The sequence below is a fragment of the Vicugna pacos genome, chromosome 24 (genome assembly GCF_048564905.1).
Source record: "Vicugna pacos chromosome 24, VicPac4, whole genome shotgun sequence".
In the NCBI taxonomy this organism is placed as follows: Eukaryota; Metazoa; Chordata; class Mammalia; order Artiodactyla; family Camelidae; genus Vicugna; species Vicugna pacos.
The window spans coordinates 655,735-682,309 of record NC_133010.1 but is presented as its reverse complement, the minus strand read 5'-3'; the positions used below and the strand labels follow the sequence as shown (position 1 = coordinate 682,309).

General features: G+C 36.4%; 1 protein-coding gene and 1 long non-coding RNA gene across 2 annotated transcripts in view; one reads left to right on the top strand and one right to left on the bottom strand.

The window, feature by feature from the left end:
• Nucleotides 1-26,575, top strand: part of LOC140688950 (uncharacterized) — a 98,153-nt gene that overhangs the window by 6,120 nt on the left and 65,458 nt on the right. Inside the window, exon 2 of the long non-coding RNA XR_012063769.1 lies at nucleotides 19,925-19,998. This is a non-coding gene — a long non-coding RNA (uncharacterized lncRNA). The remainder of the gene's footprint in view (nucleotides 1-19,924; nucleotides 19,999-26,575) is intronic.
• LOC102538186 (protein FAM81B) overlaps nucleotides 1-26,575 on the bottom strand; it is a 46,772-nt gene that overhangs the window by 4,741 nt on the left and 15,456 nt on the right. Inside the window, 4 exon segments of the mRNA XM_072948908.1 lie at nucleotides 6,791-6,897; nucleotides 14,825-14,954; nucleotides 20,714-20,832; nucleotides 26,012-26,255. Coding sequence (XP_072805009.1) covers nucleotides 6,791-6,897; nucleotides 14,825-14,954; nucleotides 20,714-20,832; nucleotides 26,012-26,255 — 600 coding nt within the window.

The window sequence follows — 26,575 nt, the reverse complement described above, 5'->3', positions numbered from 1 at the left end:
AATAATAGGCAGAAGTGCAGGAAGGGATTGCTGGCATCAAGTTGATGCACCACAGAGTATTAAATAACAGAGAATGAAGGATTTTTAACAATAGATTAAAGATAAAAAGGGTTGTACTCATGTCATCAATTTGAAAAGAATGGCCGAACGTTTGAGTAGAAGGTGAATCCTCATCTGAAATGATGGAGAAATAGGCTGAGAAGAGAGGGGATGAGAGATGGGGACCAGCAAGTGGTTTCTGTATGTTTTCTGGGTGTGACTTGCTCATGGTAACATGTCAATTTCAAATTCCCTTTTAGAGTAGGCTAAATATTAGACTAGAGGGAACAATCCATGTTGTTTGTTATTGAAAATATTCAGATTACCTTGCAATGTGGGGGGGCTTGAAATAATAGTTACTTGAATGATATGAAAAGTTAGATGAAGCTAAATTAGTTTGTGATATTTATCACTGGAAATGGCCTAAGACGGGCTGAACATGTACATGTCTGTCTATATATGTCTGTCTCTATACATGTATGTGTCTTTATAGCTCTCCTGAAAAAGTGTTTGGACTAATAGTTGGAAAAAATAAGTTATGTGAGGTCATTTCCATTTATATTTAAACTAGGTGTCAGTTAGCAGTACCTGAAGATATTTCTGGTTGTCACAGATGGGAGCTGCTCCTACCCTGGGAGTGGGTGGAGGCCAGGATGCTGCTAAGCATCCTGCAGTGCACAGGGCAGCCCCACAACAAAGAATTATCCCACCTCAATGTAACCAGTCCCGAGGTTGAGCAACTCGGATTCAGATAATGTAGTCAAGGAATGGGAAGGTAGTTACTTTCCCAATAGTTATATTTGTTGTAGTATAATAGCTAAATTCTGATCTTTATCTTTCTGAATTAACACTTTTTGATACAGAGAGGGATATTTTTCACATACAAAACATACCTTGATTCAGAAGAGTATCTCATAATTAAGAAGATGCAGTTGGTTACTCTTCCTGTTCTTAGTCTAATCAGGATTTCTAAACACTAACGTGACTGGCTTACAACTGCTGGATCTCAGGCAAATAAGTCCCCAGCTGAGAGGTGGACAACCTCTTTTTAGCCAACTGTTTCCTCTGTCTGCAACACTCTTCCTTAGAATATACAATGGCTCCTTTTCTAATTTCATTCAGATTTATATTCAAGCACTTATATATATATATATATATATCAGAGAAGTTTTGTTTGTTTGTTTTTGACCACACACACACAAAATCCCTTTCCCCACCTGACACTCACTATTCCTTTGACCTTCTTTGTCTCCAGAACACTCATCACCATGTGATATGTATTAATTTGTGTGCTGTCTCCTCCACTAGAACCTAAGCTCCATGAAAGCAAGGATTTTGCTTTGTTCATGGCTGTGAACAGTGCCTGGAATATAGAAAGTGCTCAGTAAGTAGTGACTGAATAAAGGATTTATTCTTTCTCATTGGATACCTTTTATTAGGGCTGTTCACAAATAACAAAACACAGACTTGTCAAGCTATTTAGAGACCTAATCGTTGATTTTCATCTTCGTCTCTGGTGGAAATATTAATTAATAATGTTAGTTAAGGGGAACAGTAAATCCCCAGATAACTAAGAGGTAGCTTTACAATCGAGAATCTGTCCTTCAGTGCTTACCTTTACTGTGTAAATAAATGAGAACATTTACTCTCATCACGGATAAATTATTAAAATCCCTCTGAAAATCAAGAAACCATTAAATGTACTTAGGTAATACCTCTGGAAGGACATGCCAGTAATTGAAACTCTGAAATTAAAATAAAGCCATAAAGAATGAGTTACTTCTTCTGATCCTTTTATAACAAGGTTTTGCCTGCAATTGGAGACTCACTTTCTTGGTAGCAATCAGAGGTGATATTCTGTCTGTTGGTAGTTTATTGAAATATGTAAGCATTATTTGAAAGGCATTCTCCTTGAAAGAAAAAAAGGATAAAAATAGAGGTTTCTATAAATCTTTTTCTTTCTTTAGACTTTTTCCTAACATAATGGACATGATTTGCCATATAATAATTGTTTTTCTGTTAACTGTAGAACATACTGTTAAAATCTCAATAGGATGAATTTATCTCGATGACACTCACATTTGAGTTTCCAAATCCTCTATACTGATGTTTATGGGAGGATTTTGATCAGATGTAGTTAGATATAGATAGGGATGTAGATAGGATAGATGGATAAGTAGATAGACAGGCTGATAGATAGCTTTTTCTTTCCTTTTTCTCAAAACACAAGTCAGACCTTAAAATTATGCACAGAGACCTCACTAAGACAAATGTGAGATAAAGCCTGGTTCCAAAAACTTTTTTGTTACTGATATAATCAGGTTAAAATGTACACTAAGGGCAATTATAAGTGAGAAAGTTACAGAATAGTAAAGGAGAATTTGACAGGGATCCACAGACCCAGCGGATCCTTGGGTGAGGGCCGTGATGAGAGTGAATGGTCAGGGCAGAGTGTAGGGCTTGGAACAAATATCTCAGTGGCCTCCGTGGTTACGGCTGACATAGATAAATGAGGACATAGCTCCATCCTGGGCTAGTTTTACTAGTTCACTTATGTCTCAAACCCAATTGTCTTGCATTCACAATCTGTTGAATGAACTTTTTTAGGAGACATGAACATTTTGAATTCTTGGAAAATGTTATTACTACCAGGCTGTCAAGAATTCAGATAGTGGCTTTAACCACATGGGAACATAAAAAGATGGAGTGCCCTTTAATGCACTATAAACACAGAAGATGTTTTCATTTTTTGTAATTCACTCTGAATAACTGCTTCAGACTATGTGCATTTCTTTAGAGATTGAGTCTAAGAATTTCTTTCATGTCAGATGCAAGAAATTAATTTTAAGAAACATTTTTTTCTTCTAAGTTGATACCCGTATACCTTAAACTAATTTCTTCTTAATGTTCTGTGATTTCTCGTTAGTGATACTAATTAAAAAGCAATTCCAACTCCACTCTAATAGGAAGACTTTGTCGTTCATTCTAAATTGTACTTGAGTTTAAATCCCAGTATCTTCATAGCCTCATACCTTCATGGTTTTGAACACATGTGATTCTTCCTTTCCCTAAATGTCTATAGCACAGTTAGTGTACTCACAGGTGGAATTATGAGATGGAGGCATCACAGATTGACAAAAATAACCTGGGATTTGGAGTCAGACACTTTGTAGCTGTGTGACTGTGGGCAAACTACTTAATCTCCATGATTATAATACTCCTTGTCTTTGAAACGAGACTAAGACCCAGCCTACAGAGCTGGGTGCCCTTGAACATCTTGAGCACCTGGTAGGCATTTGTAAATAACAATGAATATTTATTATTTCTGTCTAATGATATATCTCATTTAACATTGTCTTAACTTTTACTTTAACTGTTTTTAGCTTTTCACTTAATATGGCTATGATTATATCTTTGGATATTCTAAAATACAACTTACATATTACAGGTGCTCTAAACATTCATTCATTCATTCATTCATTGGCTTCTATTTGTGTCTGAATGTACTGGGTGCTGAGGATGCAAAGATGAATGAGACAGGTCCTTGCTCTTGTCCCCTTCTACTGTGGTAGCGTTTTCAAAGCCACGTGTAGTAAGATTTGACTCTATGTATTTACTTCATTAACCAAATGCTCTTTCTTATAAATCACTATCAACTGAACAGTGTCAGCATCGAGAGCTATCTAGGGAGTGACTGGTAGGGGCCACCCCTGCTGAAGTACAGCCGTAGTTCATGACAGCCAAGACTCGTGCTCTGTAAGCACTGAGTTGTTGGCTTAGGACATTACTTAGCTGAACATCTAAGACCTTTCTGGAAAGATGAGAGAGAATCCCTTTAATGTGGGGATTCAGATAACACAGCCTGTGTGTCTCCTTTGTCAGTTCTAGTGATCAGTGCCAACGTCCCACGAATTCACTAGAAACCCCCCAGACAATATTGAGGCATTTAAGTTCAATATAAAATATATTCAGTTTACCACTTAACTTGAATTTGTTAAAGTTTCTAAATGGGAAATTTGCTCAATTAAACTTAACCTTTAATGTTATTAACATTCTTGTAATTCCTTTGTTCAGAGACAGTTTCTTAAAAAAGAAAAGCAAATTCTATACCCCATCCACTTTGATTTGAGAAGTGCTTTGATTGGAAAAAAAAAAAAAGAGCCCTATCTGCCTTATTTTCTCTTTGAGCAAGATCCTTGGCAATATGTACCTCAAAGGGTTAATATCCCTAATATTAATATTCCCAATTGGAAGGAATCCTACCAATTGATAGGAAAATGATAAAAATCACAATACAAAATTTGACAAATGATACGAATGGGCAGTTCACAGAAAAGGAAATCCACATGGTGAAAGTAATGCAAGTAAAAACAATTGAGATGCTATTTTTCATCCTTTAATTGGCAGATAGTAAAAAGGATATCCAGTGTGGATAAGAACATACAGAAAGGTCTTATGCACTGCTGGTGTGAGTGTAAATTGCTACAACATTTTCAGAAAGAAATTTTGTAAAAACTAATAAATACATAAACTCTTTCACCTAGGAATCTTGCCTGTAGAAATAACAGCACCTGTAAGTAAGAATACTTAAGGATATATGCACAGTAATTTTTGTTTGTGGTAGCTAGAAACTGGAAAGAATCTCTTCATCAGTAAGATAAATGGTTGAATTAATTATGGCATATCTGTAAGTCAAAATATCATGCAGCTGTGAAAAATAATGCTAGAATAACAGTCACTGATCCAGAGGGAGATACCCAAGATGTTCTGGGCAAAAACAAATTATTGAGTAATGTGTATAGGATTTATTTTAAAAAACCCATGCTCTCTGCTTATATATAATGAATGGTTTATATATATATAATATAAGTTTTATGTATTTGTATAAATACATTTATAAGTCCTTTTTCTGTTACATATTTATGTTAACAAGGGGGAAAATGTGGAAAGCTACATCTCTAGTGTTAACATTGGTTACATTAGGAAGCAGGGATAGTGATCTCTTTTTTCATCTTGGTCTTTTTTATTTGTTACAATGAATGCATATTACTTTTTAATTAAAAACATCAATGGGGAAAAATTTTTAAAAAGAGTCATGGGTGCAGTTGAATTATTAGAGCTTATAAGTATTTGCCTGGGGAAAAACCTGGTTTATAAATTCACTATTACCTTCTGCAAATCTGATGACATTTTAAGACTTCATTGTTTCACGGGAGAAAAAGATTCCAGTTTATACTACTACAAAAGTGTCCAGGTTCAGATTTAACTATTTAGATGATTCGTCTATAAGTCAGCTTTCCACAGGACTGAAGATGGAAAAAATACGCAGCATCAGCAGTGAAGGAGTCAGCCCTAGACATCAGACATTTCCTCTTTCCCTCTTTTCTATTTGTTAATATTCTTCATCTCTTTAAGCCAGTCTTCCATTCCAGACTATAAGTCCATTTTCTCCCCCAGTAAAATAAATTCTTAAATTGTACTTCTAGAAACATTTTATTTTTCTACTTCTCCCTTGGACATTTTTCTCTATCTTAATTTAATTCTAAGATAAAGGGATTAGATTAAGCATGACACAGATATTTACTGATTACCCTCCCTGTGCTGAATTTAAGAACCCAGACACGCTTTTTTGGAGAATGAAGAAAGTAGGTGTTTTCTGTTTATCCAAGATATCTACGTCTCTGACTTAGTGATGACTACTGTTTTTCATCAATTTCTAGGACATAAATATTTCTTAATTTAATATCTCTGAAATTGGGAGGCTTCTTAAAATGATGGTGTGCTATGGTTTAATTGTTAGCTTCATGTCTTAGAGGTACAAGAATATAATGATACATCTTATGGCCAATGGCACTTAGATTTAATGAAATACGATAGAGATTGGGGAAAATGGAGACAGCAGAGTATATTCAGAATACTGGATTTGACCAAGGCATTAAGCTCAGGTGATGTGGGACAGAGGGAAAAAAACAGAACAGAAGGGGCAGTAATGTAGTATCATCCAAAGGAGTAGGATTTCCCTGTGCCTCAAATGGTGGTCATTTAAATAAGAAAGGGGGATTTGAGGATACAGAGGCCAGTAGTTTGAATGTGGAGTCTTGTCTCCTTTATTGCTTTCTCCATTGCATAGAGGAAAACTCAGTGTAAGGGCATAGAGACCAGTCTTTAAAATAGGGAAACTATAACCGTGCAAGTAGAGGATCTTAGAAGAAATCTCAGGAGAAAAGCTTGTACATCAAAGTTGTTTAAAAATTATTTGATAATCTTGTGGAATCTGTGTATGTTGTATGTTCAAAGTTCTTTTGATTACTTTATTTTGGCAGATGGGGAGGTAAATTAGGTTTATTTATTTTTGGAGGAGGTACTGGATTTTGAACCCAGGACCCTGTGCATGCTAAGCATGCGCTCTGCTACTTGAGCTATATCCTCCCCCCTCAATAGTTCTTTACAGTGAAGCATTTTAATAAATGATTGATGATAAATCAAAATCATACTCTATAGGAAAGGTTAGGATAAGTATCGTTTCGGTTAAGATATTATGCAAACAGAATGACAAATAAATACATATTTCTTTTTTATTATTAATATTGTGTATTACTTTAGTGTAAAATATTCTCTGCATTCGTTTGTTGCTTTATTTCTTGGCCAGGTTCAAATTCCTGGGATAGGGTTATATTTAATGCCAATGCTTTCATTAGGCAAAACCCTTTGGAATGCATTAAACAGAATTAAAAATCTTCCATTCACTTACTTGAACTCCAAAAGGTTCACTTCATGGCGATAATCCCCCTGGACCATCTTTAAATTTGAAGTTTGCTCAGAACTGGAAGCCTCTATCTTTCCTAAGAGCTGTGTTACCTAAAGAAAGTACAAAAGGGAACTTTTGTGTGTGTGAACACCACCACTAGCACTTACACCTTAATTATACTTTATTCCTAAAGGAGCCAGGGATAAAGATATGAGCCTAAAGCAAATTTGCATTTGAAAATGATTTTTTTCAAAGGAATGATTCAACAATTATAGCACTATCTTCAGGGGAAGGACAAAGGGGGAGTGTTCTGTTCTGCTGTCTGTAACAGTCTTTTTGATAACAGACTATGTGATGAGATGACAAAATGGACTATTAACATTGGTTTATCAATTTGTTAATTTGATTATTTCTTTACTTTCTGTCTCCCAGGTTGCAATGTAAGCCACTCTGTCCTCTATCACCACTAGATATCTAGGTGCACATTAGATGACCAATGGTCAGTGCTCACCAAATAACTTACTGAATAAATGCTTAAATGTACAGTTGGGCTCTGTGAAGAAAACACATGAGTGGCCTAAGGTCAGGCCTCAGAAATTTCCAAGTAGGATTCTGACAGGAGTATAGGGGAAGGCCAAGTGAAATGACCTAGGGCGTATAAAAGCAGGAAGACATAAGTTCCAGGTTTGGGAGTTAGGATAAAAGTGCCTTCCACATTGAGGAAGTTCTTTAGGTGACAGGACTGGATGGGGAAACAGACGCAGAATAGCAGCAGCCCGTAATCATGTCCATGCAAATGAAACTACACGGTTACCTTCAGTCAAACAATTTAACTCCTGAAAGAGACGGTCATGTGGAACTCAGTGGTACTTAACGAAATTTGAGTTCTCTTGGAAAAGAAAGAGGTGAATAATGGAAGGGTTTGAACAGATAGATGTTGGATGGGCAGCCGATACCACATGAATGCTTATTTATAGGAGATACACTCAAAACAGTGTATTTATAGGAGGTACACTCAAAAGCAGAATTGTTAGCAATGAAAGATAGGGAAATACGAGCCTGGAAAAGCAAAGGCAAAGAAAGCAGGCAGAGCAATGTCATTAGACAAAACGTTCCGCAAGGCAGGCTCTGCTAAAGGGGGCAAAGACGGTCATTTAAAATCCACAGTGAAAAACAGTTTTGAATCCTTATTTACCTTAAATATTGGAAGGCAGCTATCTAACCACTAGACCACCAATGCTTCTGTTTACCTTATATATTGAACTAAAAAGCAACAGTTGTAGAATTATAAGGATAAACTAACAGAGACAATATATTAGAGATTTTAAATGACATCTCTTGACTCTTACTGGTCAAGTAAGTAAAATATAAATAAATATATAGGAAGATATGAAAAAGATAGTTTATTTAATAGATTTACATACCAAACAATCTAACTTACAAACAGCAAATATTCATCCTTTCCCAGTGCCTACTGAGCATTTGTAAAAACTAAGCAAACATGACTGCAGAGAAACTCAAATTATTCCAAAAAAGCAGGAAAAGCAGCCAACTATACTGCACTAAAACTAGAAATGAATAAATGGATAAAGAAACAAAAATCTAACCATTTGAGTAAAAGAACACTTTTTAAATTCTGTTTTTAATTTCAGTGTTTCACATGAAAATGTGCCTCTCAGGTCACATATAAGTAGCATCTTACAGCCAAAGGCCTTGACTGCTGTGCCCAAAACCCATCACCCTGTGTTGAGGCCATGATTCCCACTGGCTGCTCCCAGTGAGTGAGCTATAGTCCTTTGATGAGTGACTCTGGTTCAAGGAACTAGATGAAGCTTCGTTAGAATGGCATTGCAGCCTAGGACCTTCCTCTGCTGTCTTTTTCACAGGAGTCAGTTGCACTGCAGTCGGATAGCTCTCTTCATCTCCTTCAGTTCCCTCCCCATTTTCCTTCACAGTTTTTTCCCCTCAATAAATCTCTTGCACGTCTACTTCCTTTATGGCATTTGCTTTTCTAACACAAATGTCAAAGAGTACATCAGTGCTGCAATTACAATTTACTTAGGAAAAGATAATGAGAATATCACATATCAAAAGGACATAGCCACATCTATAATCAGAGGTAAATTTGTGACATTAAATTTTTCCATCATTATACAAGACAGAATGAAGTTAGGTATAAACTTGCCATTCATGTCACAAAGTTAAAAAGAGAAAGACAAACCTAACCAAAGGAAAGCAGGATGAAGAAAGTGACAAATTGTGGTAGGCAGGATGGCTCCACTGAGGTGTCCATGTCCTCATCCCTGGAACCTGTGAATGTGTTATACTGGAGGAACAAAGGAATTTGCATCTGTAATTAAGGTTTACAGACCTTGAAATAAGCTGTAATTCAAGCTTTACAAACCTTGAAATAGGAAGATTATCCTGTCTTGTCCAAGGGGGCCAAATCTAATATGAGCCCCTAAAAGCAGAGAACTTTCTCCAGCTGGAGTCAAAGAGAGGCAACAGCAGAAGTAGTCAAAAGATTTGAAGCATGAGATGAACTTGACCTGCTCTTGCTGGAGAGAAGCTCCATGGAAACAACGAGACAGACAGCAGGCAGCTGGGGGAAGTCTGGTTCCCAACTGAAAGCCAGCAAGGACCTCAGTCCTGAAACTGCAAGAAACTGAATTGAGCCAAAACTTTGAATGAGCCAGAAGGAGTATTCATCCCCTGAGCCTCCCCAAAGGAACACAGCCATGCTGATACCTTGATTTCTGCCTTGGGATACCCTAAGCAGAGGATCCAGTCTAGCCTACCCAGACTTTTACCTACAGAAACTGTAAGGTAATACATTTGTGTTGTTATAAGCCACTCAGTGTGTGGTAACTTGTTATGGCAGCAACAGAAAACTGATACACAAACATTTAAAAAAATGTTTAAGAAACAAAAAATTATGAGATTGATACTTAAGTCCAAGGGCTGTTTTTTTTTTTTTGAAAAGGTAGTTTGTCTTACTCTAAATATGAAGAAAAGAGAGGACACATAAATATTAAAATTAGGAGTAGGAAAATAAAGAATAGTTATAAATACCTATGATCCAAATAACATAGCAAGAACATTCACAAAGCTGAAATTATAGATATAATGGAAGCCCAATAATTATGAGACTTTTATTCACTTTTCTCAATCCAAAGTAGGAGAGCAGAAATAAGGATTCAGAAGACCTAGCCAGTATGCTGTTTTTTGTGGATATTGACTGACCTTTGTCCCTAAAAATATGAAATATATATTCTTTTGAACACACACAAAATTTTAGTATCCAACCACCAAGTGAACCCCTCAAAATATTTTAGAAACTAAAACTGGTATATAGAACAGATTTTAATTACAGTATGAGAAAACTAAAAATGAATACCAAAATAACAAAACAAAAAATCTTTAACTCAGGAAAAAAAATCAAAAAACAAAAGAACCCTAACAACTAACTCTTAACTATTCAATCAAAAGAAAAATAGGCAATTGCAGAATTTCTGGGAAATGTCCAACCGTAGGGGGTGTAGAATTAAAGAAATAAATGAATACTTGGGGAATGTTCATAGTCATAAGTGCTTATATCAGTATAAAAGGAAGATACAAATATTTATGGTTCAAAAAGTTAGAAAATAGAAAACTGCAGGGGAGGAAAAAATAATAAAAATAAAAGCTTAAACTGATGAATTGGAAAACAAAATGGAAGTAGAATTAAAAACATAAAAAGTCTGGTTCATTGGAGAATAATCAATGTAATTACTAAGGCAAAATGAAAAAAAGAAAAGCACAAATAAACAAAATGATAAATGGCCAGGGGAGAAATACAAGTAGAAGGAATTAAAACAATCCTAAAAGCATTTTGCAAAACTTTATGCAAATAAATTTTAAAATCTGGATGAAATAGATTTTTTTTCCAAGGAAAAGTAATTTACTAATGCTCAGCCATGAAGAGAGAACGTTTAAACAGACCAATTCCCACAGGAAAAAAACCAAGCAAATGTACCAAAGGATTCCTTTCTCCACAAAATCATTAGGCCCAGACACTTTCAGAAGCTAACAAATCCTTAATGAATAGATAACTATAATGTTCTTCAAACTATTTCAGACCATAGAAAAAGAAGAGAAATTTTCAAATTATTTTTATAAAGTCAGTGCAACATTAATTCCAAAATCTGAAAAAGATTGTACAAAAATGCTCTTGGAGACTCATTTATAGACTTGCTGTTAAATTCTTAAGTAAAATATCAGTAAATAGTATCCAGCAGCACAGTTGAAAAAAGCATCATAATCAAGTACAGCTGATTTTTTAAAGAAGTAAGGATTGTTTAATAATAGGAAATGTATTAACACAAATAGTTATGCTAGTGTAGTTTAGAAGAAAACTGACTTTATCTGCACAAATGCCAAAAAGGAATTTAACATAATTCCTAATTATTCTTTCTAAAAAATTAAGATATAATTGACACCTAAAATCGTATTAGCTTTAGTTGTACAACATAATGAGTTGATACATGTATATACTGTAAAATGATTACACAGTCACTTAACATTCACTGCCTCACATAGTGACAATTTTTTTTTTCTTGGAATGAGAACTTTGAATATCTACTCTTTTAACAACTTTTAAATGCACAATACAGTATTGTTAATTGTAGTCACTATGGTGTAATTATATCCACAAGACTTACTTATCTTTATAATCATACTTGATTTTAAAAACATCCATAAAATAGGAATAATATCAAACAGATTAGAAATACTGGGGACATTTCTATTAAAGTCAAGAACAAGACTATTCCGGCATTACTGTTTGTTATTGTACTGGAGTTGTTATTCAAAAAGGAGAATTTCTGTGTATGAAATTCCATATATGAAAATGGAAAAAGATGAGCTAAAATTATTATTATTTAAAAGTCATATGATTGTGTGCCTGGAAAAACCAACTGAAAAATTACTATCGTCAAGAAGAGAACTCACTGTTAGTGGAGTGTAAAGGTAATAACAGCTTTTGCAATATACACATAACAACTACTTAGAAGAGATAATGAAATCCCCATTACAATAAACTAAAAGAAGATGGAGAAATTTCAAAATACATTTAAGATGATGCCAAACCTAAGTGAGGTATATTTGAAACCATTCCTGAAGGATATAGAAGCAAAACGCTTGTGTAAAACACTCAGCATTATGAATATGTCAGTTCTAAAGTTAATTTATAAATTTGACATGATGTCAATAAACATTAAAGGAGAAAGACTTGTCTGTTTATTTGTTGGAACTATAAGGCTGATTTTAAAATCATATGCAAAAACACATTACCTCCCCCTGCAAAAAAAAAATGGGGATAAAATCATATGCAAAAACAAACAAACAGTTACCACCAGGAAAAGGGAAAAAAAAAGCAGTGGAAGGGATTAGCCCTACCAAATATTAAAAATACTACAAGTCCTCAATAAGTAAAATAATGAGTAAGAAACATTCTTTTCTAAGAAAAACTCCAAATGGATCAAGAATTTAAATACAAACAATAAAGCCATGAAAGTGCTAGAAGAATATGTGGGCAATTCTTTCAAGCCTTTGTGTGGGGAAGCTCTATCTGTCACTTAAAATTCCAGAAGCCACAAAAGACTGATAAATTCAGCTACAAATAGAGAACATATGCACATCAAAAGTCAAAAGGCAAATGACAAACCGGGAAAACATGTCTGCAGCTCATATCACAGAGAAAGGGCTCATCTCCCTAACAGAGAAGGAGCTCCTAGAAATTGAAAAGAAAGAAAAATAACCCAGTAGAGCAATGGAAAAAAGACATGAACCGACAGCTCACTAAAAAGGAAATAAAAATAGCTCTAAAGTATATGAAAAGATGTTTAACCTCATAACAAAAAAGGCTTATTGAAACACAGAGATGCTATCTTTTTTTTTAAGGCAAAATTTAAAGGTCAAACAACGCTCACTGGTGAGTCAGTGGGGATATAGGACAGTTTACATATTGCTGGTGGGTGTGCAATTTGGTAAAAGCCCTATAGAGAGCAAGATCTTTCCAAGTAACAAACACGGGAGCCTTCAACCCAGCAATCCCACTTCTGGGTATCCTACAGACATAACTACAGACACACAAAATGAGACAAGTACAAAGTTATACATTGCAATATTGTTCAAAAGAGCAAAATGTTGAAAAGAACCCAAACGTCCATCTATGAGAGATTGGTTAAATGAGCTTTTATACACAGAGGAAGAGTATACAGTTGTGAAAAAGAATGAGGGAGCTCTCCAGGTACTGATATAATGAATCTCTTGAATATATTTATTTTGTTAAAAAAAAAAACCAAAAACAGATGCCTAGTAATAGACATATAGTATGTTATCTTTTGTGCAAAAAAGGAGGAAATGAGACCATGTGTTTGTATTTGCTTGTGTCTTTGTAAAGGCATACTGAAAGGAGTCACAACAAACTAATAAAAATGGTTACTTGTAATGAAAAGATGTGATAATTGATGACAGAAGTGGGAGTGAAAATTCCCAGGGTATATTTTCTTGTAGAGTTTTGATTTTGAACCATATGTATGAATTACCTTAAAAAAAACTTAAGAAGAGAGAAACTATAGTCTAATATCACCTTTGAACTTAGATGCAAAATAAAATGCTGAAGTATTACACAAAGACTGTAGTGCTTTCGTTAAGAAATGCCAGAATGTGTCAGTATTGGGAAATGCACTGATACAGTACATTAGAAGGCCAAAGAATTAAACAAGCTAACAAAAAACCAAACCAAAAAGCAACTAATATGGTGACATTTGTTAATATCTAAAAGGCATTTTATAAAATTATATGTTCAGTTCTAATAAAAACTAAGTAAAGTAGGAATTGATGGATACTTCCTCAATATAATTAAAAATACATCAACTAATGGCCAACAGCAAAAAACAAAGTCATTTCTAGTGTAATCAGAAATTGGAAAAGCTGCCTTCTATGAATACTTTTATGTAACAGTATTCTGGAATTTCCGGTCAAGGCTTTTAAGAAAAAATTATGAAATTTTACATCAGAAAACCAGAGCTATAGTTGTTACAATTTATTGTTGATATGTTTTGAGTACCTTGAAAAACTGAGAGAATCAAGCGAAAAACTATTAGGACTAATTAGATGGGTTTGTAGGGGGGCAACTAGGGGAGCCTGATGGGACTGCAGTGACCTGTGTGCCCTTCTGAGCCTTCTCCTCTTGATAAGCTGTCTCCCAGGAACAAAGAGTTAAACACCAAGTATTCATCTCCCCCGATTCCGGAAGGATTTCCACTTTGTTTTGCCCAAATGACTTCAGAGGAGATGTGCTTGTCTCACATAAGGTACATGACAAAGGGGGCACAGAAGAGGTTTGCATTGGCTCCTTTAGTTAAACCATTAACTGGGGAGATGAAAAGGGGGAGGCACATTTCGGGCAGAAAAGAGCACAAACCACATGGAGGCCGTGCAGTATTTTAGAGTGAGAGGACCTACCTGCAGGTAGTTCAGTGTCACTGGTTATAAAAGGTGAGCCAGGAAGCACAGGGTGAGCTGCAGAGATAAGCAGGGGCCAGTGTGGAGATGGCCTTTAAAACCCAGGACCATGGACTTGTCTATTATTTTGTAAGAGATGTAACCCATTGCAGGGATGTAACATGAGCAACTCACATTTATGCTGAAACTTCAACAGTAATAGCTTCCACAGGGCATTCCTTGGTTTATAATCTCTAGTTATACACCCTTTGAGGAGAACCCAGAGAGTAAGGGAATAATGGCACTAGGAGAACTGAGCAGCATATGCTTGTTCTGGGTGGCTGGGCTGGAACATAGAAGGCGCTATTAAATATTTGTTGATTGACCTGGCAGTACTCATAGTGTATATGTGTGAGCTGTATTTAAATCGTTTGGAAGAACAGAGTTCTTCTGAACAATTACCACTTGACTAGGTGTTTTGGCAAGTTATAGTGATCTTACTTCTTGGCAGTAATGCATAATGTAAGCGTTCCAAATATTTTCAGTTACCTTCATATCCAAGTTCTTAGAAACAGTTTCTAGGGCAGACATGAGCTCTTGAATTCTTTTTTCGAGTTGCCGATGCTCATGCCTGATGAAGTGAATGTCTCCAGAAAGCTTTATGATGCTGGAATCACATCTAGTGGCAAGATGAGAATTGGCTGTCAGACTGATAGGCTTATAACATTTTTGCTACTACAGTAGAATCAGTGTATTCATTTGATGGCAAAGCCCTAAAGTTCTTCAAAAAATGAGTTGGTAGAGGAAGGAGCATATACAGGAGTTGCCTTCATTTTCCTCTTTTTTTCCTGGTGGGAGAGAAACCAGGTTGGAAAATGATGCACTGGCCCAAATTAAAGCACTGGGTTGAAGCAGATGAAGACATTGGAGGAAACTGGTTAAGATTTTAGATTTTCAGCCTGATAGATTAACTCTGTCATAGGAGTTCCAGCAGATTTTGATATTTTGAGAGTACTCCTTCCCACCTAAAAACTGAAACTTTTTCCAATTCTGTATTGTGTTCTGAATCCACTTAACTCCCTTTAGCCTCTTTCCTTGCCTCCCAGACTGTCAGTTCTCCTCTGGCTAGAAAAAGTATCCCAGCCCAACAGAGTCTTCCCACCCATCTGAAAAGACAATGCCCTTTCTCTTAACTCCAATCAAAACTTGCTCTTAGAGTGGTCTCAGTTGAGTGTTCTTAGGATGGAAACAATCCACAGTAACATGTATGAAGTTTCGCCCATGAGGTTGCATTTGGTATTTTAGGGGGAAGGAACTCCAGTGAAATGGGGTTGGAGTTAAGATTTACCACTTTTCCAGCATGTCAGGGAAACCCACTAACTACCGCCACTCAGGAACTCCTTTGGGAGAGAGCACGTTGCATAGTGTGTTATCAGTTTCAATACACTCATGTATGCTTGAAAGATAGGACGGAGAGCACTGTAATGTTGTGTCTTTTGTATATGATTGATCAGAGGTCACTTTGAAGTTAATTATTTTATAAAATAATTGTTTTGACTGTCATCAAATACTGTGTGTTAGGAACTACATTTTCATGTTGTCATGATAAGTGCTGTAAGTTGTTTTATGACTGTCAACATTTTTTAGGATCCAGAAATGAATTTCTTTTTCTTAAGATTTTTGATGCCAAAATTGAGCCGAAGGTGAGTTGAGGATGGTAATTTTGCCTGAGAAATCTTCTGAAGGGCTAGCAGGTGAACTGGTTATGGGGAGACTGCTGGGAGAAAAAAGAGAGAATTAATCTGACAAAAAATAGGAGCACCAAAGTCATGGGCAAAACAATTTGTATGTATAAACTGTTATTGTCAGGAGAATATTGTTGGTTAGAGTGTTCTTATGTGAGTCCACATTAAGACACCCAAAAACTACCCGAGAGTAATTGCTGCTACCCCCACCCCCTGCCCTCTCTCACTGAGCCCCACCTGTTCCCCTTCTCAGGGACAGGTGACGGCTGGTGTATGCATTGTAGATTAGTGGTTGAGATTTGGTCTCTGGTGTCAGATAGACTAGGCTTTCAATCCGGCTTCTATTGCTTCCTAGGTTTGTGATCTGGGACAATTTTCTTATCATCTGTAAGTTTCAGTTTTCCTTATCTGAGAAAAGGGGGTAATGATGCTGAGATCACTACATATAGCTGCACAATTTGTCCCCCACACAACCCAGGGGCCGGCAGACACACGGGGGACAATGTGAACAGTGTCTCCTGGAGTGCCGTGTGCTTGAGTGAAGAGTGGTCCTGCCCAGGTTTATTTAAGGATAAAAGGCGGTGAATGCTCAGCGTTCAGCCAGTACCTGGCACAGAGGAAGCACCCACCCAGGATCAGCAGCTAGTATTTACTTCCTCACCTTGAGTCACCATCCATTCATTTCCAACCCTCCCACCTCCCACCCCCTGCACCCAACCAGCCTAACCCCACACGCTGACGTCAAGAATTAGTGGTTTTTCAAAGCTGCACTCTGTATTTCAAAAGGAAGTTTCTCTTTGTCTCCTTTGAAGTGATTTTATTGTTTCTGTTTTTTTCATATGCAGATATGCCTTGGGGGCCCAAATAGCCAAACGTGGGTAGGGGGTTGGCCTCTGCTGGCTGTTGCTACAGACTGTAAGTTGTAGACATCTGTGTGGCTGCTCTTGACGTAATTGCCTTTTTCTTTTTTGCACATGAGACTAATCTATTGAATAGAGACAATGTCAAATGCAGGCCAGACAACTCAGAAACTCATCTCTTTGGAAGTACTTGCTTCTGAACTGCCATTATACTGGGGTGGGAATTAAGGTGTAAAATTCAAAGCCCATTGTTATCAAATATTGAGTTTGATTCATGAAGCAGTAAAAGGTTTGCCAGGAATTTCGTTAAAATAATCAACTTAGTTTCACTTATGCCAAAATATTAATTGGAATTAAGGTCAACATATGTGGGAAGGCAGTATTTAATCTGCCTCAGCTAGTCCATTGGTCACTTGCCTGCAAAAATACAGAAAACAGAAAGGGGAAAAGGGTGACTGTAAGTCTCATGACTTGTAGCCAAATTGTCTCACCACATGGATTAAAGACATTTTCATAAAAGGGACATTTCAGGGAAAAATAAGGCCTTGTCCTAAAGTCACTGCTTCATACTAAAGGGGAAGTAAGTACGTGATCAGAAAGCAAGGTGAGGGGATGGGGGCTTTTGATATTCCCTCCTCCCTCAGACATCAAACAAACAGCAAAGTGTGGATCAAGTTCCTCTGGGAAAAATCCAGAAACTAGTTTAGACACTCCTACACATTGGGCAACAAAGAAAACACTCACATCAAAATGGGTAGAAAAATCTGAGAAGCACACATGCCGCAAACCCCATCCCTGGTACCTCACCTTATGATTGGGAGGGAACCCCCAAATCCCAGATTCTCCCTAAGGAGCAAAGGGTGTGGACCACACATCTAGCTGCCCTTTGAGAGACTGTCTCCCAAATCATCTAGCTCTGAGAGCTGACGGGTCATGTGTGAGTCACTCACCACAGAAAACAAAGAGGGGGTTTTGAATGGTCACGTGATTAACAAATGGGCAAAAAACCTAAATAAACATTTGTCCAAAGATGACATATAAACAGCCAACAGGTACATGAAAATGTGCTCTAAGTTACTAACCATCAGGGAAATGGAAATCAAAACCATGAGATATCACCTCATACCTGTTAAGATGAGTATTATCAACAACAACAAAAAAGATAAGTATTGGTGAGGATGTGGAGAAAAGGGAACCCTTCTACATTGTTAACAGGAATGTAAATTGGTACAGCCATTATAGAAAATAGTATGAAGCTTCTTTAAAAAATTAAAAATAGAACTGTCATATCATCCAGAAATCTCTTTTCTGGATATGTATCTGAAGGAAATGAAATGAATACTTGGAAGAAATATGTACTCCCATGTTCATTGCAGCAATATTCACAATAACCAAGATATGGAAATAATCTAAGTGTCTTTGATGGATGAAAGGGTAAAGAAATTGTGATACACACACATGCACACACACACTCTGTCTCTTGGAAATGTTCAGCCTCAAAAAGGAGATGTTGCCATTTATGACAACATGTATAAACCTGGAGGACATTATGGTAAGTGAAATAAGCTAGACACAGGAAAAAAAAAACCACATGAGCCCATTTATATGTGGAATCTAAAAGAGTTGAATACATAAAAGGAGAGAGTAGAACAATGGTTATCAAGAGTGAGAAGGTGGGGGAGATGGAGAGATACTGGTCAAAGTGTACAGAGTGTCAGTTATGTGGGCTATGTAAGTCTAGAGACCTGATGCATGGTGTGATGACTGCAGTGAGTGATGCTGCGCTGAAAAATGAAAATATGCTAAGAGAGCAGATTTCACGTGCTCTCATCACACACAAAAAGGTAACTATGTGAGGAGATGTGTTAATTAGCTTGACTATAGTAAGCATTTTAGTATGTATATGTATATCAAATCATCAGATTGCATACCTTAAATATATTCAAAAATTTTAAAAAGGAGACAAAAAAAGAGTAGAAACAAATAGAAGCAGGGAAGAAAGAGTTGTACATCTTTTCCTAGATATGATTCCATTCATCTCTTGGCTTCATTTAAATCTGTTTGTGATTTTGTCTCCTTTGGAAGACAGAATTTACAAGCATAAAATAATAGATTCATAAGTGGTTTGCAAAAAAATAAATGGTTGAAGTGTCATAAGCACGCTACCAAATTAAACCAAATTCCAAGTTTCATTCAAAAGAGATTTTTGGTGTCTGTCTTTCTAAAATCATGGCACAGCTGAGTAGGGTGGTGGGTTTGCTGGTGTTTTATTATCTTGCTTCATAACATAACCAAATATTGTAAAAATTCTTTTCTAGATATCAAATCTTATATAATGTATATAATTTTATGTACTTTAGAAGTATAAAATATGTTTGTACTTAATATAAATAATTATACATATGAGCATGTATGTGTGTGTATATATATCTGTGTGCACACACACAGATACTAATCCTGTAGATTCTGTTTTCCTAATGTCTCTTACGTGCTGTAGACTTGCATGGCTAGTGCTTTAGTTTTGGCCCCTGACACTTCTCACTTCGATGACTGCAATAGGCTTCCTTTCATCTCCATGCCTTCTTTCTGTACCCCACCAATTCAGCTACTATTAGAATGTCACTAAATGTTGTCCCCTTACTTAAAATCTTCCCTGGCTATTTATAACCTTCTACAAAACGTTCAAACTTTTTACTTTGGCCAAAGATCCCTCATCATCCAACTCTGGCCCATTTTTCTAGCTTCATCTTCCAATCTCTCATCTCTCCTAAATGCAAACCCAAAATGCCATAAACATACTCCTCTCACAGGGAGGTCCTGAACATGTCACAGTAATTTAACCCTCAGTTCTTTTGCACATATCATTCCTCCCATGTGAAGTGTCCTTCCTACCCTTTGTTGTCTAGCCAATTGCTACAAATCTTTGAAAACTCATCTGAAGTGTCACCTCTTCCAGGAAGTCATTCTTACGCCCCAATTTTGATATTTTCCAGAGCACCCCAGGCTCTCATTAAGTGCTCACCTCGTTGCTTATATTCTCCTAGGTACACTGTGAGTAGCTATTGGAAAGAGACCATGTTGCTGGATCCCTGAATCCTAGTGCACTGCCTGGCATATGGTAAGTACTCGATGCATTTTTTGTTGAACTGAATACATGGATATCCCAGGAGAAGTTTCTCTTAGGTGTTAATCACCCAATAGTTATTTGGTCGTGAACACTTCAGAGCAGATTAACTAGATGAAAGTGGGGGTATTTTAGGAGAGAGGAAAGAGTTGCTGGCAGAAGATGTTGAGATGGAAGGGCATCCATGGTCAGTCATTTACAAGTCATCTCTGAGATGTCTGTAAGAGTGGTCCTGCCATTGTCAATACCTACAGGTTTTTGCTGAACTGTATATCGTTCTTTTGATATAGAAATCTTATACAAAAGATGTTTCTCAAAATTTTATTCATTTGGCAATTAAATCCCTTTGGTTAGGCATTTATATGGAATCTTGTATATCGTAAATGTTTCAGTCGTTAGAATTTGACACATCTGGGGATTTTGTATGTGGTTATATGGGCATGTTGGCATTTGGACAGTTGAGGGCTGTGAAGACAAGACTCTTGTCACTTGCAGATGGAACCACACTGGAAGTTCTGGAAGGTCTATAGAACACTTGGATCTCACAGGTAGCATGAGGCTTTCAAATTCCAGGATACACTTTCTCAGATACCATCTCATCATTTAGCTTAAAGACGATATCTTGTTTTCCACATTATGTGACTAATTTAGGAATGAGAATTCAGGGGCCAACAACTGATTGCTGGACATTAGTTAATACACTTCTCACCTGGCAACTCTTCCTCGAAGATCTCCAACTCCTTGAAGATGTTTGGTGTTTAGGTCCTGTACTGCAAAATTAGTTCCTGTGGCCACCTGGTCTCGAACTCTTATTTGGTCTTCTAACATCTGCAAGTTTTGAGTTAAAATTCCCATTAAGCTCCCATCATATGTGATAAGAAAATATCATTTATAGCAGAAGTTATGAATTGAGTGCATTTCCTAGTTAGGCTGATGATGTATTTGAGTGAGAGGGTCCTGTGTTGGAGAGAACCAGCCCTGCTTTAGCTGAGGGGGGCAGTGATGGTGGGATTCCGGCTGGTTGTTCCCAGGTGGGAATGATGGTTCAACAGTGTTTCAACAGAAGCCAGAAATCCAGACTTAATGTTAAATTTCTCAATTTTAAAATATTGACATCTTATTCAAATTCTTTTATAAACACTATATGAGCCAAACAAAACATATTTACTCTGCTGTTATGGCTATGGCCATCATTGATGTAAAAGCTTTTCATAAAAACCCATTTCAGAACTGGTGCTAAGTTTAGGAAAAGGGAACCTTCATGTGGCATCAGGCAAGGACATTTACAGTTTGAATCAGAACCACAGTGAAGCTAATATAACACAAGCAAATCTGAATCAAACTCTTTGACACACATGGAATGAGTGGGAAAGGCTTATTCTAGAGTTTTTAGAGCACAAGAGAGATTGATGGCTATTCAGATTTTGCCCTGAGTATCCTTAGTCATGTCTTCATTATATCTTGGTGTTCTGAAATGAAGCTGACAGTCCTATACCACCAGGTTGGTGGTCCCCAACTTTGGCACTTATCATTTATAAAAATGAAAAAATTTTGCATGTGTAAGGAAAAAATTATATCTTGCTTGATATGCAAACAAATTCCAGTATAAAGTTAAGTCATATAAAAAGTAATTTATGTTTACTGAGAAAAGTGTTGAGAATATAGGACTTTGGAAAACAGAAACAAATTTGTGATTTGGGGAAACATTAGGTTTGGTTGTTATATTTGACCAAAGCCTGAATCATGTTAAATTTATGATTATGAATTTTTGGAGAAACAGAAGGATTTTTATAGCAAATGAATTATAGAAATTTCAGAGACTATGTTCAGAATCTTGCCCACATGTAAACTGCAGATTGAGACAACTCAAGAGCAAATATAACTTTAATTGAAGATAACAAAAGTGTCAAAAACACTAGCTAGAGGTTTTGTTTTGTTCTATTTCAGTTTGCTTGTTCATTTTTGCATGCATGTAGGTGTTCTACTCCATTTGGGCCACTGTAACCAAATACCACAAACAGGGCAGCTTATAAACAACAGAGATTTATTTCTCACAGTTCTAGAGGCTGGAAGTCCATGATCAGGGTGCCAGCCTGGTTGGATTCCAGGAAGAGCCCTCCTCTGGGTTGCAGACTTCTTGCGGTGTCTTCACAGAGTAGGCGGGGCCAGGAAGCTCTGTGAGATCTCTTTATGAGGGCATTAATCCCATTCATGAAGACTCCACTCTCATGACCCAAGTACCTCTCCAAAGCCCCACCTCCTAATGCCATCACATTGGGCATTAGGATTTCACATATGAATTTTGGTGGGGACACAGACATTCAGACCAGGGCAGTAGATGTTGTTTTGCTTCATGTTGGTAAAGAATAGTGATAAAAGGGAACTTGCCCTATTAAATACTAATGCATATTATAAAACAAGAATAAGCAAATGAGTGTAGCTAAATAGCTGTGTATAACTAAATAGATCAATGTAATTTAAAGAAGATCTTGGTAAATGTAAGAAAGAAATATACTATATATGAGACTCAAATTCAGTGAGGGAGGAATTTCACAAATGGTGTTGGGATTTCTGGTTAGTTATTCAGAAGACAATCCATTTAGATCCTTACATCATGTCATACATCAATATAGATTTTAGAAAAAGTAGATTTAAAATAGAAATAAAAAATTAAGCCATAAAACTAACAGATAGTAGAGGAGGTTATTTCATCCCTGAAATTGCTGAAAGAAATTTCTGTTTCTAAAAGTAATGAGAGAAATCACAAAGGAAAACATTGGAACATTTAACTTTGCACAAAACTTGTAAAAAACATTGTAAATATAATTAAGGTCTAAACAACAAACTGGGAAAAACATTTGTAACAAATGTTACTGCCAAGATTTTCAGTGATATGCTTGAGTCAATGTGTACCTGTTCGTGAGAGCTGATTGTGCATATATATCTCTTCCTATGTTTGTGTCCAGTAAGTTCAGTTCGTTTTTGATATCAATCATAGTGAGAGTATTTACACCAGAGAAATGGGCAAATACTATAAACTAGGTTTTTATCCCCCAGGAAAAAACTGATTGCTGATTGTTAAACATTTATGAACACATCACTGGTTATGATTCTTAATAAAAAAGCTCATCAATAAAAATTAAAAGGCACTAAAACCCCAAAAGATACATTGGCAAAGGTATTAACAGATTATTGACAGAGAAAATACAAATTATGACCACTTTTAAAAAATGAAACAAAGAGAAAGACCTCATTTCTTTCCCACCAAATCAGCAATGATTAAAACAATAAAGCACTCTTATATAATGCTAATGGAAGTGTAAATAAGTATAAGCTTTCTGGAAATCAGTTTGGCAGTATGTACCAAGAACTTTCAGAGTATTTGTAACCTGTTAATTCCATTTCCAAGAACATTTACTATGTAAATAATCTAAATGCAGACACATATTTATGGCAGAAAGATATTTCAGTATCAGGAGAATACTTAAGCAAATCATGGTATATGTACTATACAAAGAGCTTTTAATGACATGTAAAAGAGTTTAATGATATAATTTTATATTAAAATGTATTCTTAGTTTCCTAAAGGGAATGCCTGGAAAGACCAGAGGGAGATGCAGCTGGGTGTTTGTAGAATTTGCCATTTGGTGATGGAATTGTGAGAAATTTTTTCCTGGATTAAAAACATTTATTTTTCTCTAAATTTTTGAAATAATTGCAGTGAACAAGTATTGCTTTTGAAAGTTGGGGAAAAAACCACAATAACACAATGTTGTATGTAAAATTATCTTTTCTTGAATTAAAAATAAATTAATTAAAAAAACTCAAATTTAAATTAATTTTAAGCTGCCATCTTAAAAATGAAATATTTTGATTTTAAGAAGGAGCAAGCAATTTAACTGCTGTAATTGTGGTTGATTAAAAGATAGGGTTTTTTTTTTTTTCCAATTCTTTTAAAGACCCAAATCAAGCTTCAGCTCACACTTGGATCTATCTTGCTGGCCAATTTTCAAATGAGCTGATCTGGTTAATGAGTTTAGGTCTTTAAAAAATACTTGAATAGGATTAATTTCTCTATAAAGTGCTTATTACTTTATAGTCTTGGTTATTTACTGAAGGTAGTGTAACAGTTGCTTCTTTTAATGTTTTAACTCTGTTAACTACAGGCTTTAAATATCTGCTAATTCAGTTTTCTGAGCAATTAAGCTAGTCCTTGTCATTTTCCCTATATATGCCAAACCCTTAACAGGATTGCAAGTATTTTGAGACTTTTATAGTATTTGGAAAATGTTTTGGTTTTGTCTTTTTTCAGAGCTAATCTGAGATAATCGAGTATTATAGGAAAAGCTCTTAGCAAGGTTTCTAGAGATCTGAAACATATTTTCCTTTAATGCTAAGAGTATTTCTTTGGGGAATAATTGATATGTATTAAAATATATAAATCAATGTATATATCTGGATGGATTTTGACAAATACAATCAAATACGTAACAACCACCCAAATCAAAATGTAGCACATTCTAGAAGCATTGTGACATTTCTGAGAATTCTGTTCTCTTTTCAATTATCAAGACATTTTGACTCCTAAATTAGGATCTTGTTTTAGTGCCAGTGCTATACTTGATTTTCTCATCATCTCAGAGGCACTGAGCCACATATCTCTTGTTACATTCATGACAGGTTATTGTGCCTGGAAACACCTTTGACAAATTTGAGAGGTGGCATTGACTGTTTAGGCACTGAGATCAACTCAGTATGTGCTAAATACCAACAAAGTGCCTCTTAAAAGTTCACTAAGATTTTGAAGCTTTCCACACTCCCTCAAATGCATTATGGAGTTTACAGATTGATTATAAATTAACAAAAATCCTTAGCGTTAAATACAAAGTCATGAGGAAGTCATTGCTGGGTCAATCTCATGATGTTTGTTTGGCCTAATCCACTATTCTATCTGATAATAGGAAAGGATATGTATTGTGTGAGGGCACTGTTGCCAGTTCTCATAATTCCATCCATTTTGGACCAGATTTTTAAATTCTCTGGAACATTTGCCTGAAAGATGCCACCCCAGATTCATCAGGCTCATTAGCACTTTAAGACCTCTGGAAGACCTGTAGTAAGAATCTGTCTATCTTGGTTTAACCCAAACATTATCTTTTTTGATCAGAAACTCCATTTTTCCTTTAACACTGAAAACATCATTTGTTCATCTATTCAAGAAATATTTACAGAGTGCTGACTACCTGTTAGTTGTCAGTTAGGTGTGAGGTTTAGCAGTAAACAGAACAAAGTCGTTGCCCTCACAGAGATTATATTTTAGAAGGAGAAACACAATAGATGAATATAGACCATGGCAGTTTGTGGTAAGTGTTGTAGATAAAAATAATGGAGGGCCTAAGGGAGATTGTGACTGTTGGGGTGGGGAGAGGGGCTATTTTATGGAATGTCAAGTAAATTCTCTCTGATACAGTGATTTCTGAGCAGGGCCCTGAAAGGGATGAAGAACACTTCAGAAAAGTGTCTGGGGAAAATGACGCACAGCACATGCAAAGGCCCTGAGGCCAGAGCAAATTTGGGGTGTTTTAGGAAGAGCAGTGTGGCCAGAGTGAAGGAGAGAGGGGTGGGGGATGGGATAAAGAGACTTTTGGGGTCAGGGTATGATGGGCCTATGAACCAGCATTGCCATTGCCTTATGAAAGCCTGTTTGAAATGATTACATTAACAGAATCTGAGAGATTTAGACTAAAATAAGCACCTTAGCACAGTGTCTGACATAATGTTAAAGAATTATCTTTGCTGTCACAAAGAGACACTCAACAAATGTTTTCTGAATAGAATTTCCTTCTATTTTTGGCATAAATGAGCAGTTGAAATATTGACTGTTTCCCTCTGAGGAAACAAAATTATAATTGTTTCAACTTAAACAATAGTGACTCATTTCTCTCATTGAAAAATGACATTGGTTGTTGATAATCTTTGTCAAGCAATATGGGAAATAAAGAACTACCTCAATGTTCTGGCTGAGTTTTTTGACGATGCTGGTGATGGTCTTGATGTGGTTTTCCAGAAGTTTTCTGGCAAGCAACTCCTCCTTCCGAAAGCCATGGGTTCCCTGAAGACAAGCAGAGATGTCCTCCTTGATGCGGAAGGCCTGCTCAAGGAGGAAAGTGATGGTGCGCTCCTGGTTGTTGAGTCTGTCTTCCAGCTGACTTCTCTGGGTGTGTGGAATGGCAGGAAGAAAAGAACGACCCCTGGGCAGGAAAAGGAAACACCAGGGACGTTACAAGCATGAGCTGGAGGGACCAGAAGCAGAACCAGAACTGTCATCCTCACTTCTATGCCTGTGTTTTCTCCCCTGGGAGAAGTCTAGTAGGACTTGAAACACCTGCATGGCTAGAGTCTTGGCTTAGGTCTCATCTGAGAAGCAGGTCTGACTATGCTTTGATCTTGTATAATGTATTTTACATGTTTCCCAAGCAGGAACTGTTCTATATTTTACCCACCATTCTGACAAGCCAAGTTGGATGCACGTTAATTTAATGCATGATAACTCTGTATTGAGAACTGGGCT